At 33.6% G+C, this 21119-nt stretch overlaps 3 protein-coding genes across 3 annotated transcripts; 1 reads left to right on the forward strand and 2 right to left on the reverse strand.

Annotated features, from left to right (window-relative positions):
- The first annotated feature begins 608 nt into the window (after positions 1 to 608).
- Positions 609 to 5729, forward strand: LOC110728222. The gene is made up of 5 exons (XM_021907889.1): positions 609 to 1400; positions 1504 to 1574; positions 1831 to 3654; positions 4455 to 4593; positions 4760 to 5729. Exons 1-5 carry the CDS (start codon positions 1238 to 1240, stop codon positions 5443 to 5445), a joined length of 2883 nt encoding a protein of 960 aa, XP_021763581.1. The 5' UTR covers positions 609 to 1237; the 3' UTR covers positions 5446 to 5729.
- Positions 5730 to 9976: 4247 nt separating this feature from the next.
- On the reverse strand, positions 9977 to 12462 carry LOC110728223 (protein ELF4-LIKE 4-like). Its single transcript, XM_021907890.1, has 2 exons — positions 12097 to 12462; positions 9977 to 10718 (listed from the first exon to the last, which is right to left on the reverse strand). Exon 2 carries the CDS (start codon positions 10658 to 10660, stop codon positions 10316 to 10318), a length of 345 nt encoding a protein of 114 aa, XP_021763582.1. The 5' UTR covers positions 10661 to 10718; positions 12097 to 12462; the 3' UTR covers positions 9977 to 10315.
- A 4154-nt stretch (positions 12463 to 16616) lies between these two features.
- Positions 16617 to 18872, reverse strand: LOC110727803 (probable folate-biopterin transporter 6). Its single transcript, XM_021907373.1, has 4 exons — positions 18098 to 18872; positions 17848 to 17952; positions 17515 to 17685; positions 16617 to 17315 (listed from the first exon to the last, which is right to left on the reverse strand). The coding sequence occupies exons 1-4, from the start codon at positions 18734 to 18736 to the stop codon at positions 16725 to 16727; spliced, it is 1506 nt and encodes a 501-aa protein (XP_021763065.1). The 5' UTR covers positions 18737 to 18872; the 3' UTR covers positions 16617 to 16724.
- Positions 18873 to 21119: the final 2247 nt, after the last annotated feature.

The raw sequence follows: 21119 nt of genomic DNA on the forward strand, positions 1-21119 counted from the left end.
AAAGTGAGTAACGTATTTTAAACACATTTGTCTATTGAAATATTATTTCACAATCTTTATATGACAGTCAACGTTAATCATTCACTAATCACCTATATTTTCACACAAAATACTACACACGTGAGAAGTCTCCATCAAACAGTGTAGAATGATAGTAGTATTTGGTCTAGTGGTAGGAGTTGTATCTTAAAATCTTAAAGTTATAAAGCCGGTCAATCCCCGTTATAAGCTTCTTAAGGGTGAGGATTCCCTTACCACCGGACACGATTAACCCATACCATGTTCTAATTTGATAGGACATTTTTTTCTTATCTAATTATAAATATTAAAGAAATGCAGAAGGCAAGTCATATTTTATCAATAGACCCAATAGAGAGGCACAAAATAGTAGACTACACATCTTTGGCAGATGAGTAACATTAATCAAAGAAACCAACAACAAAAGACTATTAGCTCCAAATTAGACATAAAGACACCACTATTTGACAATGACTAACAAAAGACATCCCAAAAAGTGTAATTACATAAGATTAGATTTACAATTAGGTCAAAAAATGTCCCACTAATTAATTACACGCTCCTTTCAACCTCCCCCCATCTGACCATCTCTCTCATTTTGTACTCACACTCACAGAGTCATAGTCCTCCACTCCACTTTACTCTACTCACCCCAGTGTGAAGTGTGACCACTTCTCTTCACTCTCACCTGTGAACTCTCTCTTTCTCTCTCCTCCCCACAAACCCAAACCCAACAAGGAAAGAAAGAGAGAGAAAATTCATCCATTTTACTAAAGATTCCCCTGTTTTTTCAGAAGCATAACAGTCTCTCTATTCTCCTTCAATTCCTTCTTTTTCTTAGGGTTTTTGTCATTAGCATTGTTAACCCAGATCAAAGATCATAACTTTCTTTCATTTTGTAATTATTACTATTTTAATTTCTAAAAGTATTAGATTCCCTTTTCAATGTGATTGCGATGTAAGCTTAAATCTCTGCCTTTTCACGCTTTTTTAATCAGAGATTCTCGTTTTTATCTTACTTGTTATTATTCACTCATTACTAATCGAATCTCCCCCTTTTTTTTTAATCTAAAGTTTGCATTTTTACTCCAAAATTATGAAGATTGATGTTCTCAGAATATGCATTCTTAAATCTGGGTTTCTTATTAATTCCTCCCATTTCTTTTTTAGCTGATTAATTCTAATTTTCTGAAGTAATTTATGTGAAAAAATAATAAAAATGAGTGATTTATCAGCAAGAACTTCATCAGCTTTAGCAATTACTGAGAAAAAGCCGCAAATTCAAAGGGCTGGTGGTTGTGTTGGGATTTTTTTCCAGCTTTTTGATTGGAATCGAAGGTTTTCCAAGAACAAATTCTTCCCCAAGAAACTTCTTCCTCCAGGTTAATTTATTTTATTTTATTTTATTTTAGAAAAAAAGTATTTATTTTTTTGGGGAATCAATGGGGATAATTTTACTGAATTTGATGGTGTTTATATTGTCAGTTCGTACGAAAGTTTCGAAGAAAATCAATGCGGAGGAGAAATTGCCTGTGACTAAGCATAAGCATTTATTGGTATGCTGTGATTTTCTTACTTCACTCTGAAATTTTACTGTTTTCTTTGAGCTTGATGTGTTGAATGGTATTAATGTGTGATTTTTGGATAAGGAGAAACTGTTTTTTCAACCCTCGTGATAGTCTTACGGGAATTAATAGTCGCGTTGATAGTATAATTGGAACTTAATTGAGATGGAATTGTTTAAAGATAACTGAATTAGGTACATTTCCAATGCTAAATAACTGAATTGTTTTGTGTGTTACAAAATTGTAGATGGCTGATGAGAACAATGCTGGTGGGTTTTCGAGTAAATTGAAGAAAAATGGGGGTTTAGAGAGTAAAAAGCATGAAATGAAAGCTCCTGGGTTGGTTGCTAGGTTAATGGGTTTGGAAACAATGCCTCGTCCAGTTGTAGAACATGATAAGTATAGCAAGGATTTGACGAAGGGTGAATGTGATAAGGCTAAAGGAGAGAAATTTGGTAGTGGCTTGGTCAAGGAGGAGTTGAGTTTGAGTCCGGAGAAGGGTAATGTGAGACCTCAGAAGATTCAGAAGACGGGGGGTTCTGATAGGAAGCCGGTTACTAGGTTTGGGGCCGAGGCTTTGCAAATTAGGAATGTTTTGTCAAGGTCTAGGAAGCATCAGCATCATCATCACCACCACCCGAAGCTTGCTTCCCCTGTGAAGAGTCCCAAAATGGGGAGGAATTCATCTAGGTTGATTGATGTTGCTGCTAGGATTTTGGAACCTGGGATACAGGCAACAAACCGAGCTAGGTGTAGTCTTACTTATTCTAACTCGGCAATGCAGCAGCCGTGGAAGGAGGGGGTGATGAATGAGGTGAGAGGGGAGGTTGATTTGGAAAATGACATGTTGAATGCACAAGCTGCTTGTCGAAGTTGTGGGAATGTGTTGGAGCAGGAGGTGAATGTGAGATATAATGACGAAGACAAATATAGGGATGTTGATTTGCAAAGGTCTCATTTTAGGGAGGTTTTCTTTGATGGATTGGAAGAAAGTCGGACAAGACCGGCTGTATATTTGGAGAATGAAAACGATGTGGTCCTATTGAAAACCAGGTATCAGTCTGAAAGTGTGACCGTTCAGCCAGTGGATAATAGATCACCCTTTCAAAATGAAACGATCAGGAACGAAGTGCATCAGTCACAGTGTCATGAACAGATTCCAGCAAGCAGGATGTTTACCTCCCAGAAGGATGCATCGCCTTCTATTAACACGAAGCATAGGGCTCAAAGGCATGGGCAGTTGTTGCATGGAGATAGAGTTCCACCAAAGTCTAAAATAGCAAGCACACAGGGAAGAAGAGTTCCATCGGCTGTCAATTCGGTTAATGGAACGAAGGATTTTATTGCCCTCAACAGAAATGTGAGCAGGAGCCGTCTAAGAGTTCCCAGCAAACCTGATAGCAGTATTGACACAGAAAGAAGATTTTGTACTGGGAAGAATGAATCCCTAGCAACAGAAAGCAGTCCAATTAGGAAAAGGAGGACTATAAATGTTTATAGGCCAGCCGACAATGCGCATGCTGCAAGTTCCATACTTGATAAACAGAGAAGTAATAAGGTCAATATTGTTGCTCGAAATGGGACAAGGATCCATTCTCCACCTGCAAATCAAATTGGCCTCAGAGGCAGGCCTTCCGGCCAAAGAGGTAATAAAAATACTGATATTGTTTCTTTCACCTTCAACTCCCCAGTAAAGTCAGCTACAGGGATAACTTCTGATGAAACGGGTGCCAAAAGAAGGGATCCGATTCACTCTTCCACTAACGAGAATCTACAACATAAATTGACAACGGAAGAAAACAGTGTGAGAAAACCATCCCAAAACTATTTGCGAAAGAATGGAGATGCTCTAGGTGCCTTATTGGAGCAAAAGTTGAAGGAACTTTCTAACCAAGTAGAAAATGAAGCAGCAACAGGATTCATGCCGTCTGCAAGAACCACTGCTTCAATTCTTCAGGAACTAATATCTGCTTTGACAGCTGAGAGGCCAGTTTCATGTGAGGATGAATCCCTTGGAACTGATTCAAAAGATTCACAGTGCTATAGCGAAGTTACAGATAGCGTTTCTCAGGTCAGTTGCTGCTTATATTGCTGGTTCTTTGGACTCTGATTAATTTTCATAGTTTAAAGTTAATTTTTTGATCTTTAGTCAGCTTTTTGCATTTTTAAAGCTCGTAAAAAATTCACTGAAGAGATATGTGATTCAATTATGTTGGAAGGTTGAGATACTTTGCAAATGCCTTTAAAATCTTCATTCTTCTTTCAGTCTCTCAGTGTCACAAAAGTTAGGATTTCTTGACATTTAGTAGATTTGTTTCTCACATTAACAAATGCTCATGGCTTACGTGTTTAATATATGGTCGTTAGACTGGTATGGAATATGGTGTACTGTGTACATACCTTATAGTTCCATGAAGAGACTCATAGCCCTAGGACAGTAGATCTATGTTAATTGTAGTATTCTAAACAAAAGAATCGGGCGTGAACGTGTATATGCAGTCTGCCACATCATAACCTTTGGCTGAACCATCATCTTTGTGATCATTATTTAAGCAACTTGATCATCCTTGTCTTTGTCTCCATGACATATGTTTCTCGTCTGTCTTCCTTTGAGTTATGCTCGTTAGCTATTCTGTGACTTCTGTTCAGGTTAAAATTAGTTCCAGATAGAATCATACATCTGCAAAGGAAAGACTAGGCTATATATCACATCGTTTGTGTCTCGCTTGATGGCAATCCTGTGATCTTGGCATTTTCAGCTTACAAGTGGTCCCCTGACTGTATTTTTGAAAGTGGGTGTTGTATGAAGTAATTGTCTAATCGATGCATTTCCATTATCTGACAACTGGTCCTCTATTTTTTTTTTAACAGGCCTGTGAGGCCAAGTTGAGCAACAAAAGATCTTCGGATGGATTTTCTCGTGAAGTTGACCATTTCAGCCCAGGATGTGTTCTTGACGCCTCATTTTCAAATGATAGCTGCATTTCAAGCAGCATTGATGATAACTCAGGTAAATGATTACTGATGATATTGTGAGCAGTCTTAACATTGACATCATAGGTGTTTGATTTTTAGCTGTGCTGTTTATATTTAATATAATTAGCCCGTTTCTGAAGCGATTTTTGCGTCTTCTACATATCTGTACTTTGACTTAACAGACTTACTTTGACATACAGTTAAACCGATGGTCACTTCTGACACTGATCTTTTGGATTCTGCATCATCAACGAACAAGCCTCGTGGCTGTGGTGTCATGGTGGTGACTGATCTTGTAAATCATGCCTCAGCAGTACTACAGAATGTCAATCGCGTTCATTCTAAATTAACTACAACCAAGCTTGACTATGTTCAGGAGATTGTTTTAAACGCTGAACTCTTATTTGGCAATGCTGCTACACCTAGTTCGTCAAGAATTCTAGATTTTCTCATAGGTCCATTTCTAGATGAGCTAGAATCCCTTGTTGTTGCAGCATGGAAAGACAGCATCATTCTCGGTATTGAGGTGAGAAAAGAGGATAACCCGTTAAGGAGATTTCTGTTTGACTGTCTTGTAGAGTGCCTCGATGTAAAATACACTCGGTATTCTGATTCTGGGTTCAGGACATGGAGTAGGCTACCAAAGTGCATCGATGCAGAAGTTTTGATTAAAACTTTCGATGAAGAAGTTAGGAAGTGGATTAGCTTTTCCGGGAACACAACAGACGGGATAATAGAGAGGGAAATGAGTACTTCATTGGGTAAATGGACAGATTTTGAGATCGAAGCATTTGAAATGGGTGCCGAGATCAGTCAGGATATTGTTCAGATCTTGATTGATGAAATTGTGACAGACCTTTGCAGGTCCGACTTGAGCGTTTACTGATCTTACTCCTAATACAGAACTTTCGCTGGTTATGTAATAATATGTAACTGATAATTACCAGTCCCCCTGTTTAAAATTTTTGTACAAATGAAAGTGGTACATTGGAGGGTTATTTGGTAACTTTCTCACATAGGTATTATAATGTTAATCCTGTAGTAGTAGACGTAATTTTTTTTTTTGGAAGGTTTAGTATTTAATGTACTTGAAAGGTTGTAACTCCTCTTGATCAGTACCTTACTCAAATATTAAAATTTCAAGAGCTAAATAAACCTTTAGCTTCTTAATCTTCCGAAGTCGTGCTCGGTTTTCACCATTCAGCTATTAGATCAAAGCAAGTTCATCAGCCGTGGTGTTCTCCCTTGAATGTAATAAATTCGAACCTTCAGTCTCATGTTTCAAGCTTTCAACACTAATTAAACTCCTACTGTAATTAAGCTATGTCAATGTATCATTTTTTTTGGTAAATATGTCAATATATCATTGATTTGTATTACATGTCTTCCTTTCAAATCAAATTTCAAAGAGCATAGTTGTAATCATGTTAGAACTCAGCCATCGCCCGAAGCCAAATACTAGTTCAACATGAATACAAGTTACAGTCCATGCATCTATGCTCATCAATAAAATATTGCAAAACTGCAAACTCAGATTTTTGATGTTTGATACAGTCCATATGCAAGCCTGAAGCCCAGTTCAAGTTATAGACTCAAGCCCACTGCCCAAGTAAACGAATTCTAGCAAAAATGTCAAAACAAATACGGTTCTGAAGGAAGATCATTAGATTTATTACACATGTATAAACCAAAATTATGTTAGCGGCACTACTTTTATTTTATTTTATAGATTAGCAAAAGACTTTTGTTTTGGATGCTAACAAGCTCAGTTGGTTGAACTTTTGGGATTGGTATCATGAATTTGAGATCAAATTCCGTCCACATTATTGCCTTTTGTGGCTCTCTCTATAATGATATCCTCCCTCCGTTCCTTAATTAGATGCATACTTCTCTTTATTATGTGAGTAATAAATGCTAGAAATAGACATCTAATTGAGGGACGGAGGGAGTAGTAGATTGTAAGATAATAATATTAAATATTATATATATATATATATATATATATATATTTCTATTTGCTATGATGCTATAAAATTAGCATTTATTCAATTTTTATAAATTAGTGAACAGTATCAGGAGTACTTGTGATCATGAAAAAATCATAAATATAATGTGAACCAACAGTAATATTGATTGACATTTAAGACTTTCAAGTCATTCTTTCAATTCCTCCAAAGTTGTTCAAGTCTAGTAATAATAATTGAGATCCTAGTTAATCCATAAAATCATAATTAGTTAATTTATTAGGGCAAGTAAAAGCATGATTACCATTGAAACTAGGAAGCAAGCAATGATGGAAAACAAAGAAAAAGGGCAAAAAAGGCAGAGAAAAACAAAGACCAAAACTTGTGTTAAACAACACCAAATGCTGGAAACACAAGGAACAGAAGGCCGAGAACAAGAGAGTAAAGTGAGATTCCCACCTTCACATGTTATGTTTCAAAGTCTCAACTATGATTACTTTGTCTTTGCCTAGTTTACATTTGGGTCCCATTTGATCTCTTCTTCCTCTTATTCATCATTTATTCGTTTATTCCAAGCAAATCATTTTAAACTTCTAACATTAAACATTTTCGCATCGTTTCGCCAATCACACCTCCAAATCTTACACACTTTAATTTGTACTACAATAAATGTTTCTTTACTATTAGTCGTATTATTTTATAAATGTTCTTGTGTTTGGATTTAATACTATTCACACACTAAAACATAACTTTTTGATGAACATGTCAAAATTTATTATTAATTACTCACTATAACAAAACTTATTCTTCATGAAGTTATTTAAAGTTGAACGGATCGGAATAAGGTCTTACTTGTTGACGAAATACAAGGTGTCGAAATTTGGTGATTTACTTTGCTAAACACAGGGCATTGATTCTTAGCCCCAATTAAAATTCCTCGATGACATTAATTGACCACGATATTTAACAAATAATTACTTTCATTTAAGTAAATAATCGACGAGTAATAACATAAGTTTGATAACTTACCTGTAATCAACTAAGCTTAACAATAATTTAATAGGCGATTAACTAAAACTTAATTACTAAAACTTAATTAAAACAAGCATATAATTAGTTTATCTTACAACACGATAGGTTAAGGCCCTGTTCTTTTGAGCTTGTATAGTAGAGTAGAACAGATTTGAGCTGGTGTTAGCAGAGCAGAACATACTTCAGCAGAGCAAAATAGATTTGAGCAGAGCAGAGCAGCTCTAAAGAATAGGGCCTAACTAGTGTTAGAAAATTTGGAATATTTGTTGAGCATTTTTGGCTAACTTGTAAAAAATCTAACATAACAATTTTGATGATATATACGAAGTATATGTTAATAGTTGTAATGTAGATTCAATGAAAATTCAACAAATTGTAGGAAGATGGATTAGATATATAAAAGGCTGAACAGATGAGAATTGATAGAATATTATAAAGATATAGTGTGAAAATAATAGCATACATAAAAATGAAATGATGTACTGAGTAATCCAAAAGATGTCGTTGGGCTAATGCCGCATCAGATTTCCACTAACTTTTAATTATTTTTTTATTATTTAGACTCATATAAGACTTTCTCCAATTTTACACATTATTCCAAGACTCACTCCAGATTTACTTATTATATTAATTTATTAACATTCATTTAATTACATATTTAATTTTTTTATAAATTATTTTTAAGATGGTGAGTTGACAACTCACTATTGGGTAACAATAAATTTTTTGTACTTTTGTAGAGTCTTACTATGAGTTTTAGATTTCAAAACTCTTCTCAAGACTACGTGTAGTCTTTGTATATATTATTGCAAAAATCTTGCTCAAGACTCATCTCAAGACTTGCAATAAACTCACCCTAAGTTAACCAGAGTACAACATGAATTGGCATCCAGTGAGCATAAGCCAATCACAAGATGATTAGTGAAATTTAACCTTAAGGACAGCATAGATGAACCTGAAAAGTGGATGCACCATGCTTGCTGTACTAGAAAGGGAGCTTTTTATCAATTCAAAGGGGCTACACTACACACCAGAAGTCCTGAAGTACAGGCTACATACCCAAGTTGATCAACACTTATTAATGAGGGTCTACCAACACAACTCCTAGATTCCTTTGCTTTTGGTTTTGTTTCATAGAAGGAGGGCAACTGTGCATCCAATCAATTGAATTTAAATACAAAAGGACATCTACTTGCATTAAACAACAGTATAAGAGTAGCATTACTGCACTAGTAGAATTGAAGATATCAAAAGAAATTCTACTACCCTTCGTATTAATAATGGTTGAAGTTGTGCATTGCACCGTATATCTATGTCTATACATACGGCGGGACCCAGGGAGAGACTAAAAAAAAAATTTGAACAAGAAAATAAGAAAAAAGATTAATAAAAATCCCTAGTAGAGAAAAGGGATAGATAAGCATGGGAAGATTGTTTCAATTCCCCATTAAAAAAGAAGTGATTTGGGCCCCTTTGTCATACTGTTGGGGTTCACTGTTTTGTATATCTGTCTATTTAATTATACAACTATAGTGTAGCTTTTGATCTACCTATGTTATACAGTCCCACCTTTTTATATATTTTTTTATATATATTATAATATCCATGAAATTAATGCTATTGGTGATAGGAGAAAAAAGGTAGATTACAAATCACATCAAATCATAAAATCAAAACAACAAAAACAAACAAATTTAAATTGGTCAAGTAAGCTAATCATATCATCGCCTTATCTCAGATTCTGTTCTTGTGGTGGTGTGTGATTTGTAAACCCAAAAAATAAAAATAATACTGTAATAATAAAAAGATCTTTGAATTAAAATGTAAAAGCTGCTTTTTTTTTCCTCCAATTTTTTCAGAGCATCTTGGCAGAGGTATTTGCATGATTTTATGAATTCTACAAACACGAACACCCAAAAAGAACAACAGTAGAAGTTATTATAGTAGTAAAAAGGGATTTTGATTTTTAAATGAAAGACCTTAAAACAGTATCTGCCACTTTTCTATTGCTCCAGTTCTGAGCAAAGACTCATGCTCAATAACAGAAGAAAAAAAGGGGAATTTTGGCATTCTATAGAATTTGATCAAAGAAACTTTGATCAAATTGATCAAAAGAGGTGTAATGAATAGTCTTCATCAAATTTTTAGCGATGGTAAATCTATACACATGTTATTTGAGTTTAGTTGTTATAGTATTAGTTCAAATTACATTATTAATGTGAATCTTAATTCCGGACACAGGTTTAGTTGATAAAAACAATGATGATCTTTATTTACGCATACAACAACAAACAAAAGAGGACATTATACCATTAGCCTTGTGATTACTCTTTAGACTAATTCATTGACTTACACAAACACAATGATAGAGCAATAAAGAAAAATACAAAGTATCAAACAAATCAACGTTGACCAAAAACAGAAGAAAAATTATCTTGAGGGCTGAAATTAAGAAGCATGATTGATTTTCAACTGGATTCAGAGTAACAAAGAAGTTACAAATCCATTGAGACTATGAAGAGTTATTTATGAGATTTTTTTTTTTTAATCATTTTTTGTTCATCAGAAAAAAGAGGGGAGGTAACTATCAGAAAGAAGTATCCGGATACAAGAAGAGTTACAGAAAAACTCTAAATCATTTTCCTCTACCTCAATGCACATACATACTATATAGATATATGCATTTAGCTCAATGCCCACCAAAGATAAAGAATTAAAAACATCTAATAATGACAAAGTCGAGTTGATTCGAGGAGCGAGCTAACCAGGCCGATTTCTCTTGTGAGTAGCTTTGGCGTCGGATTTTAGAACACCGCTGGAATCACCTTCCGATGAAGCTTCCATGGATCTAGTTAGGGAATGAGAAAGATCAGAATAAAGGTCAACAACCCTCCTTATATTATTGTTAAGCTCCCTTATTAGGCCCACATTCCTGGAAAGGTTATCAGGAATCCTTGACTCATGATTTTGGTTGATCTCATTGATTAGCAATCTGTTCTGATCCAATATGCTCTGAACTTGCACAAAACTCTTCTGAAATGTCTGTAATACCTTACTGTCTACCTGTGTACCATTTCCTAGCCCTGAAAATGTGTCTCCTTCCATTTTTAGAATCCAACACTTTCCCAATCCACAGCAACAAATTCACTTGTCCTTCTCCCAACTGCCAAACAAGTTCGAAAAATTACTAACTTCGTTAGGATCATTGAATTGTGTGTTAAATCAAAGTCGAAAACAGAAACAACATTAATCCACAATCTTAACAAGATGGGTTAGAATCCTACAACAATCTTTATCAAATCTTACTCATATCATCCTCGTAGTCAGAGTTTTGAATCAATAATTATGACATGAAATCACAATCTCCACAACAAAAGTACTCATATAGTCATATCATCCTCGTAGTCAGAGTTCCGAATCCATGATAATGACATACGAGTAAAATCACAATCTTAACAACAAATCTAACTCATACCAATATACCATCTTCATAGATAGTTTCAAATCCATAATTACAACATACGAGGAAAATTACAATCTTAACAACAAATCTTACTCATACCAAAATACCATCCTTGTAGTTAGAGAGGTCCAAATATATAACTAAGACATAAAATCAACAAATCTTACTCATACCAACATACCATTTCGTAGTCAGAGAAGTTTGAATCCATAATTACAACATAAAATCACAATCTTAACAACAAACCTTAATCATATCATCCTCATAGTCAGAGGTCGAAATCCATAGAAAAGGCAAATTACACGCCAATATTTTTTGTACCAAAGAGACAATTTGTACTAAAGATGAAATCATGACCTCCACAAATTGAATTGTCCCCTACAATCATAATTATTTAATTTTTCTGATTTCAGGTAAATTTGGATTATTGGTGAAATTTTTAACTGTTGTGGGAAAATGATAATAATTATAAATTCTTTTTGGGTATAATGAGATGTGAAAAGCAGATCCCATTTTCCATAAAAGGGAACCTTTTTCAAATGTACTCTGAAATACCCACCTAAAGTTTTCACAGTTTCAAAGAAGAATCTCTCTCTCTATCAAATCCCCTCATTATAATTTTCTTGTACGAATTTTGCACACAATTCCCAAACTACAATTATTAAAATTAGATAATTAAAATTAATCTATAATTCTGAATTCATACATATGGAGTAATACTGTACATATCATTGAATTACATAATTAAGCACCCAGTAATTAAATTCTAAAATTTTGAATTTCAAAAAATTAGAAGAAAAAAAAAATGCCCAGAAAGAAAATACTCTGAATTTGACTCAAACTCAAAAATTAGTGTGAAACAACAGAAATTAAGAGGTACCCATTAAAGAGTAATTAAGAAGTGATTAAATGGAACAAACCCCAGGAAATTTAATTAAAGATTAGATTAAAAAAGTGGCGTATTCAAATCTGAAAATTACTTAAGCTTACCGATTTAAAAAGTTTAAAATAAATAATTAACAATTGGAAAGAAAAGTTAAAGAAATGAAAGAATATAAGTAAAATTTTAATAATTTACCTGGTGAATGATTAAGTTTGATTTCCGGGGAAAAAGATTGAATATGAAAGTAATGATCTTCAATTGCTGTGAAATTGATCTTGAAATTCCTCAAAAAGGAAGGAGGAGGAAGGAGGCCCTTTGGCTGTTTCTGGTTTGGCTTGTGTTTTTTATGTGTTCAGCTTCAGCCCAATTGTTAGATCCTACAAGCACATGTAATATGAGCACTATTCTCTCTCCTTAAAACGACACCCCCTTTAGTATTAAACGCATGCTGCCAAAAACATTAAAAATTACTTTATTTAAATATACTCCAAAAAACAGAGATTACATTCCCATAACCTTGCTCACATCAATAAAACAATTTTATTTTTGATATATGTGGGAAGGGATGGTTACTGAGTTATAGTGGACATTAATTTTGACGGGATTTGATCTTTAATATTGGGTATTTATGGGGTAAAGTAATATGCAGATAGGGATAGTTATGGAGTTACAGCGGGTATTGATGTTGACGGGATTTGATTTCTAATATTGGGTATTTGTAGGGCAAGGTAATTTGCGTATAGGGAGAGTTACGGAATTATAGTGGGCATTAATGTCGACGGGATTTAATCTCTAAAGTTGGAAATCTGTGGACAAGGGTAATTAATGGGTAGGGAGAGTTACAAAGTTAAAGTGGACCATGAGAGTTACGGAGTGGGCATTAATGTCGACGGGATTTAATCTCAAATGTTGGATATCAATAACCGTGGATCATCTTCAATTCCCTTACAACTTTAACTAGTACATCTTTCAATGCAATATCGTAATTAAAACATCTCAAGTTACGTATTAAAAAAATATATATTTTAAAAATATAAAAGCGAAACAAATCTAATAAGATTTCACCCGACTATAATTTGAAGCATTAAAAAGCCATTAAAGCACAAGATTTCATTTGTATTGGAATCTCTCAAAATTTCAGAAACAAGGGGATTAATAAGTTATGTCATGTTATAATAGGTAAAAAAAATCTCAAAAGCTAAGGAAACATAGTCCTTTGTCTTTGATTAATTTGGATTTAGTCTTGAGGGAATACGTATGTCTAAAATATCATGCATCCTTATCTTATCCATTTAAACAATTCATAAATTGATAAAAGAAAACAACACTATTTTAGATTTTTTGAATAAATTTTACTCAAAATAAACCAAATCTTCCTAGCAAAAAGTAATTATTTTGATTTTTATAAGATTGATTGTAAACTGTATAGTAATTGTTTATAATTATTTAATTAAAAATATGTACTAATGCATAAAGCCCTAATTAGCTCACCTTAAAAAATTTATGAAAACAAGTTTTAATTAGTAAAAATCGATTATAATGAGTAAATTCCAATTGTTATCGATGAAAAAACTATAATTAATAAAAATTAACGATCTCATGTCCACAAAAGAATTTTAGTGAGTTTGTGACAATTAATTACATTTTTCTCGTCTTGTCTCAAATTCATAACTACTTATCTCCTTTCACTTTTGTTTAAGGTACATGGGGGTGCATATGTATGTTTAAACTCATAACCATGATTTAAAAAGTGAAATCATATACCACTAGGCCACAGCGGTGACTTGTGCACACTAATGTAAAAGATGAAAACCTTTGAACACATTTGTATTCGTAAAGGGTAAGTCTTGGATATGGCTAGTTACACGGTGTGGCCACCCACACGGTGTGGCCACATTAATTTATAAGAACAATCTTCATCTATATGCATGAATAACCTCATTTTTTCATAAGAGTAATCTCATATGGTCTATAAATGTAACCCAAATTCATTATACAAGTAAAATCAAATAATTCAGAAATAAGTAACCCAATTTGTTCATTTGAGTAACCCCTATTCTTTGTTTTAAAAAAATAAAACAATAATTCCACTTATTTAAAAAAGTAACCCTTTTCTCTCATTTAAATAACCTTATATACGTTAAGGTAACCTCATTTGCTCATCACCATGACCCCTATTATTTAATTAATTGTCTTGTGATTGTGTGAAGTGGCCACACCATGTAACTAGCCACATATAAGAATTTGTGATCCGTAAATAATCAACATTTTGATTATTAAAAATGAATCGATTATATTAGGATATGATATTCTATTTACTCGATTTACCTTATATTATTTGAACTTATCGAAATTAGTTATATTTACTTGTACTTTAATTGTCAATTGAACTTGAATTATTCTTATTTATCATTGTTTGAACTCATTTTACAAGTATTTATCTTATCCAAACTCTTTGTTGATATCGGAAATAAATATAGCATAAAACTTCCACTTACCAAATTAGCTAGATGGACTTGGACTCCCATGTTAGTGATCTTACGACTTTATCCAGAAAGTGTATGATTTTGATCTGATATAAACACATAGAAGCACTAAAACTATCAATAATTTCCAAAGAAATCCAAAACTTTAATTATCATCAACAAATATTACTACAATTACTTATCAAACAGCAGTATACCACGTTGAGTTGATATGTACATAATTACTTAAAAAAGATGATTCTAATCCATGGTCCGTTTAGGGGCGACAAATTTAGATTAATAGACTAATTAACAACTAGACACAGTATTTAAGTGATGTGAATATCTAGCTGTCCTTAGCAAATTGCAAAATTACAAGAAAAATATTAATTAACGCGAGTTTAAGGACAATGGATAAGATTAATTAATATTTCTTTTATAAGAAACTCTCATCACAATTATTCCTACTACCACTATAAATGAATCAACTTTCTTCCATTAAGTTAACTTACTAGTTTAAGGTTGGCTTGACATCTTATGGTGTTTTTTGCTTAATTATAAGAATTAAAAAGCATGATTTAAAGAGTTAATTAAATATTAATAATAAGGCGCACCAAATTAGGGATGGTCCATGCTACATTAACCCAGTTAATTAGTTGGCGGATCTTAGTTTTGGACGTGAATGAGAATATATTTTTTTTTCATCATATAATAAAGTTTTGATTTATATTATTATCTCCAATAAGTGCATGACACATGCTTTCAAATTAAGGTTCGGAAGATCTTTAGGCTTGGTCCGAGCCTAAGAAGATTCTCCAAACCTAATAATTTATTTATTTTTGTAATTTTTGTTAATATATTGACACGAGGTGGGTCATGCAACATCACGCTTCACGCCTCACAGATGATATACACGCTAACTAACGTGATGAATGTCTTCTCGATGGCAACGAAAGACACAAGGTATAAGTATAAATAAATAATTAGAGGAAGATATGTTCAAATTTGTCTATGTTAGGTGTAAACCTAAATAGTAAGCTAGACTAGAGGATTTGAAGGATGACCTAGTTATATAATTTTATAAAGGCTCAATCTATTTATTCAAGAAAATCAAATGGTCTTTGATACGAAGTTTATTAGATTACATATATCGTCGATGATGTGATCTAATTAGTTATGTAATAATAGGGACAATTGAGCTCTTATAAATATTTTGCTAGGTAACAATTAACAAGAAAATTGTGAAAGATAAACTAATTATTGACTGGGAATAGACAATCTAAATTTATTGTATCTTTATTATTTTACAGATATAAATTACTTGTATATGATTAGGTGGTTATAATTTATGAATGTTATGATGCACGACCTATTTGAGATAAACTCTACGAGTACCTTACATAGTAAAGTGATTGAAAAATTAATTAAATATCATGTTAGATATCACCGTATATTATACAACTATCTTTGATATTATCACTAATATACTCCGTATTATGATTCATGTATATTATTTAATGAACCATAGAGATTGTGTTAACTTTATCTCTTGTGAGTTGTGACTATATATATATATATATACTTGTACTAGTTCAATAATATAACTAATTAAGCTTTTTTTACATATTCTATTCTAAACTAATATAATAATCTAACACTTTCATTTTGTTGATGATAAAATTATTTAATTAGTTTGTCTGTTTACTTTTCCTTAAATCATTGGTCCCAAAGAGATGTGTTGTAGGTTAAAATACAGAGCATGTATGTTGTTTAGAACATTGCTTTTGGATTTGTATATATAGGTTTGGGCCTTGGGCCAAGCCATCCGTGGCAATCTTGAATTCTAGGGCCCAGGAAACCCATTACCTTCCACAAAGCTCAAAATCAACAACAAACCCTCTCCTTCCATGACCAAATTCCTATCCTTTTTTTTTTATTTTTATTTATCACTCATCAATAAATATTGTTACACTTTGAGCATAACAAAATTAATTTCTCCAAGAAACTAACGTTACCAAATACTTTACCTTTTTCTCTAAGTGTTAAACTTTACATCTTTTTTGATCCAGCGGATATCTTACCTAAGAAGTTTGATTAAATAAGGTATTTGTCACAAATTTATTTAAAATATACGTAAGTAACACTTATAATTAGAACCATGGGAGCATTTTTGCGGCATAAAACCCTATAAACCAATAATTATGAACAACAATACAAGACAGTGTAGAAGAAATTAAATGATCTCCCATTTCTACTCGATTAGAAAAAGATTTATATGTTATACTTCTTTGTATAATAATGTTAAAACATCCACTTTTATGCTATACTACAATCCAAATATTTGGTGTAATCAAATTTCTAATTTTCAACCAAAGGTACAAGTTCCAACGTTGCTTCCTCTACCCTAGAATTACTATATTTGTTTGAGCTAATATTATTGGAAGGAACCAAAACATCATGTTGTGTTACATTTGGTACAAGAAAGATCAAAGCAAGTGTACCTAATCTCAAACAATTTCTTACAAGAACTGCCAACCACAAATTACTAAAATTAGTTCTTGAAATATTGAAGAGATGAAGTACCACTCCTCCAATCATCTTAGAAGAGAGGGAGCCTAAGCTATCTATGCACATTAGAAGTGCAAAAAACGTTCCCTCAATGCCTAAAGGACATAGCCTTGTACTCAAGACTACCATTGGCATCCATCGAATACGCGCGATTATGTGCAAAACAGTTTCCTCAATTATAATGAATAATGAATCAGGGATCCCAAGTGGTAAATTCCATCTTAGGATGAACATAAGATCCAACAGTCCAGATACGGCGTAGATGAGTTGAGCATAGAACAGGAGAGTTCTAAGAGGGTAATCTTTCAAGAACTTGTGGTAGATGAATACACCAACTATAGATCCCACGGCTCCAATTGCATACATCATTCCAATAAATTCCTACTAACAACAAAACATAAACCAACATTGTCAAAAATAGTGATTAGATGTTGCAAATGGGTCAATACACATAGATGCAGAGTACTTGAGGTTAAATTAATTCGAGTCATAAGCACATTGTTTATAAAAAGCTACTTCATGTGATGAATTTAGTATTCAATTAAGTAAATGACAGCAAATAAGTAGAGAAAGGACATACCTTGGAGAAACCGGGACCGAGTTTAGGATCAGTATACCAGTAAAAATGGCCTTCATGAGTGCTATAACTGAGGGCCAAAGACAGAAACATGAAGAGTGATGGTTTCCAAACTTGTGGGAACTTCATTGTTTTATACATATTCTGCATTGCGCTTCCTACCCTTTCTGCAACCTGTATGTGTTTGCTTACATTTACATGATTAAAACCAATTAATATGCACAAAGATTATAGATTCATATGAATAATTGAACTAGCATTAAAAGATAATAATAATTTACAACAAAAAGGCCTAGAAATGATGTGTATGAAATTTGAAATATACCTTGACCTTACCTTGTTAGAAGCATGAGTAGGGTTGGAAAATGATCTTAATTCATAAATAAGGAATCCCAAAACTAGAAATGAAGCTGGTGCGATAGTTAGAAGCCCGAGTGCTTCCTACAAATGAAGAGAACAAAACATCCATAATCTCATTTGTGCAAGTAAAAAAAGTCAAATTTCTGAACAACAGCAAAGCCTTAGTTACAAAATGATTTGGGGTCGGCTAACATGAATCAAGTAGAGTGAAAAGAAGAAAAGAAACCTGAGGTCCAAGCAAATGAACAAGAAATCCACTAACAAAAAACCCAAACAAGTCTCCAAAAGAGAGACAAACCCCACGAAGAGATTGTAATTCCGGGGCTAACTCTTTCACCTCGATGCTACGCTTAGCAATACAAGCATCAATCGTTGCAGTTGCGATGGCCATCCCACAAACAACTCCAATGAAACAAACAAGAGCCAAGCTAACAGGCAATGTGGAGATCATTGTCACGAGTACCGCCGATAAAGCTCCAATGACACTGGCGGCAATAAAATAAGGCCGCCGGTGATATCCCCTTATAGGGAAAACATCACTCAAGAGGCCCCAAAGGGGTCTTAACATCCAAGGAATGAAGTAAAGACCGGCATAGAGTTGAGCTGAAGAAGGGTTGATCCTTTGGACGTCTTTCCAGTAGTAGTCAGTCACGACACGAAAGTATGACTCGATGAAGCCTAAGTTGAGGCCATAGACAATGATGCCAATGACGAGGGTGGGATGGGAAGCGGAGGACATCATTTTGAGCCATTCTAGAGGTTGCAAGACAAGAGATGAGAGTGTTTTTTGGTTTTGGTGATGTGCAATACTTTCGGGGTTTGGTTGTGGTGGTGGAATCATGAAGTCTGTTTCAATAGAGCTCATGATCAATGTGAGATTATTGTAGGAACTAGGAAGCAAAACAAGGGAGTTGAGGAAATAGAGAAACAAAATGAGGTTGGTTGACTTTGAAAGCTTTCAGATCAGAAGAGATGCAATCTTAGCTTGTACTACTTTTATGTAACATGGAAGTTAATTAAATAATTAAAGGGCATGTAAGATTTAATAAACCTTATAATTTTTATTATGGAGTAGTAGTTAGTGAAGGGGGCAAGAGGCAATAGATTATGATTATCTTATAATATATCTATCTTGATAAATACTCCGTATTGTATTGTTTTAGACATTGGTACTTGATAACAAACGGAAAAAAAAGGTAACGTTTCTTTCACAGTTAGGATATCGTTAATAAGAAGTTATGCTATGTCTAAAACTTGCAAATTAGATGCTAAAATAACTCATTCACCTCTATGCTACCCTTTGCTATACAAGCATCAATCGTGTCGCAGTTGCAATTGCCATTCCATCTGCAACACCGATACAAGAGCCAAACTTGCAGCCAACTTCGGAACAAGTGTTACAACAACTGCAACAGAAATGCCAATAACACCAGCAGCAACGAAATAAGGTCGTCAATTATGTAGGCAATGATAATGCAAACTTACCCCCAAAAACTTATAGGTAAGTCGGCTTAAAATTGTAAAACTCGTGTCATAGTAGTATGCATAAGTTCAACATTTTGAGCACAAGGAAATTTATTTCTCCCAAAAAAAAAATGTTACGAATGAGATACAAAATATACCTTTATTTCTAAGTCATAAAGAACTAATACTCCTAAAACTTAGTTAGGCTAACCATATGAGCTACCTCAAAAACTTTTAGTTGGCTTGAAATTGTAAAACTCGTGCCACATTAAGTATGCGGTGATGGTTTCTTCTAACTGACATATTGTTGAGGTGCATCAACACGTGAAGTTTGGTTCAAAATTTCACTCTCAGAATAAAGCTTCCATAACACAAGTAAATTCCATGATTATTAAATAAGTTGATCAAACCATAAACTGAAATTTCCATTATATCCAAGAATTAATCAGCAGTTCATGGATGAATTTCAGAGTTTATAGATTATTCCAAAACATGCTTACATATCCACTGAGAAATCAACAACCATAATCATGATTTATTGTATTCCGTAGTATTTTTTTTATGAAATACCAATGAAACTGAATATCACACACATATACATGAATACTGAATACATCATTTCCCACACTCAACATTCAAACTATATGAAGTATATAACACATGAAAAAAGAATTGATAATGGCAAAAATCAAACCAAAACAACAATATCAATCAAAGAATATAATGAAAAAAATGAAATCATAAAATCAATAATATCTAGTACTAAAAACAGTGCTCTTCCTCAAAACACTAGTATTACCACTCTTCTTTCCAACCTTATTTTCACCATTAGTAGCATTAACAGCAGCAATTGACAAACCCTTCAATTCATCAATACTAGCATAACTCTTTCTTCCCATACTCATCAACTTCCCACTACTCTGTTTTTCCCCTGAATTCACAGATTTACTTCCAACACCTCCCAATTTACTCCCACTTCCGATCATTTTCTCCCTTTTCGACATCAAAGGCGGCGGCGTTGCGCTCTTCTCAAACCTCGGAATCCGATTCTCAGACGGTTTCCGATTCTCTTTCCTTAATGCAGAAGAAAAATCAGGCACTGATTGAGCCAAAACAGAATACCCCTGTTTTTTACCGTTATTCTGTAAATTCCCCTGAAACCTTACATTCTTCTTTGCTGGTGAAAATTCTGATCTGGTTATCTCTAAAAACTGTTCTTCTTCCTTAATTTTCTTACTTTTACCCAGTAAATTCCCCTGAAATCTTGCATTTTTCTTCGCTGGTGAAAATTCTGACCTGGGTATCATCTCCAGAAATTGTTCATCTTCCTCAATTTTTTTACAGTTACCCAGTAAATTCCCCTGAAATCTGACATTCTTTTTCTTCGCTGGTGAGAATTCTGACCTGGGTATTTCCAGAAATTGTTCATCTTCCTCAATTTTTGTACAATTACCCAGTAAATTCCCCTGAAACCTGACTTCATTTTTCTTTTCTGGTGAAGAATCTGATCTGGGTATTTCTAAAAACTGCTGATCTTCCTCAAATTTGAGTCTTTTTGATCGGAGATTTGATTCTCTGAGTTGAGCATAAGCGTTGTATCTTGGCCCTCGTTCCATGAAGTAAGGATCAGTGATTAATTGAAGGGTATTATTGCTTGGATCAGAATAATGAGAAAGAAGTAGGGTTTTTGGATCAAGGGTTAATGTTTCAGCCATTGATCAATCTAATGTTTGAGTAAATTTGCTCTGTTTTTTCTGGGTTTGTAAAAATGTGATTTTTTTTTC

The sequence above is a fragment of the Chenopodium quinoa genome, unplaced genomic scaffold (assembly GCF_001683475.1).
Source record: "Chenopodium quinoa cultivar QQ74 unplaced genomic scaffold, ASM168347v1, whole genome shotgun sequence".
In the NCBI taxonomy this organism is placed as follows: domain Eukaryota; kingdom Viridiplantae; phylum Streptophyta; class Magnoliopsida; order Caryophyllales; family Amaranthaceae; genus Chenopodium; species Chenopodium quinoa.

Excerpts from the sequence above, each read along its gene's own strand:
- LOC110728222 (XM_021907889.1), top strand. The coding sequence starts at position 1,238 with ATGAGTGATTTATCAGCAAGAACTTCATCAGCTTTAGCAATTACTGAG. Across the intron at positions 1,401-1,503 it reads CAAGAAACTTCTTCCTCCAG|TTCGTACGAAAGTTTCGAAG; the intron begins GTTAATTTATTT and ends TTATATTGTCAG. Across the intron at positions 4,594-4,759 it reads CAGCATTGATGATAACTCAG|TTAAACCGATGGTCACTTCT; the intron begins GTAAATGATTAC and ends TTTGACATACAG.
- LOC110728223 (XM_021907890.1), bottom strand. The coding sequence starts at position 10,660 with ATGGAAGGAGACACATTTTCAGGGCTAGGAAATGGTACACAGGTAGAC.
- LOC110727803 (XM_021907373.1), bottom strand. The coding sequence starts at position 18,736 with ATGAGCTCTATTGAAACAGACTTCATGATTCCACCACCACAACCAAAC. Across the intron at positions 17,953-18,097 it reads TTCATTTGCTTGGACCTCAG|GAAGCACTCGGGCTTCTAAC; the intron begins GTTTCTTTTCTT and ends CTTCATTTGTAG. Across the intron at positions 17,316-17,514 it reads TCGGTCCCGGTTTCTCCAAG|GAATTTATTGGAATGATGTA; the intron begins GTATGTCCTTTC and ends TGTTGTTAGTAG.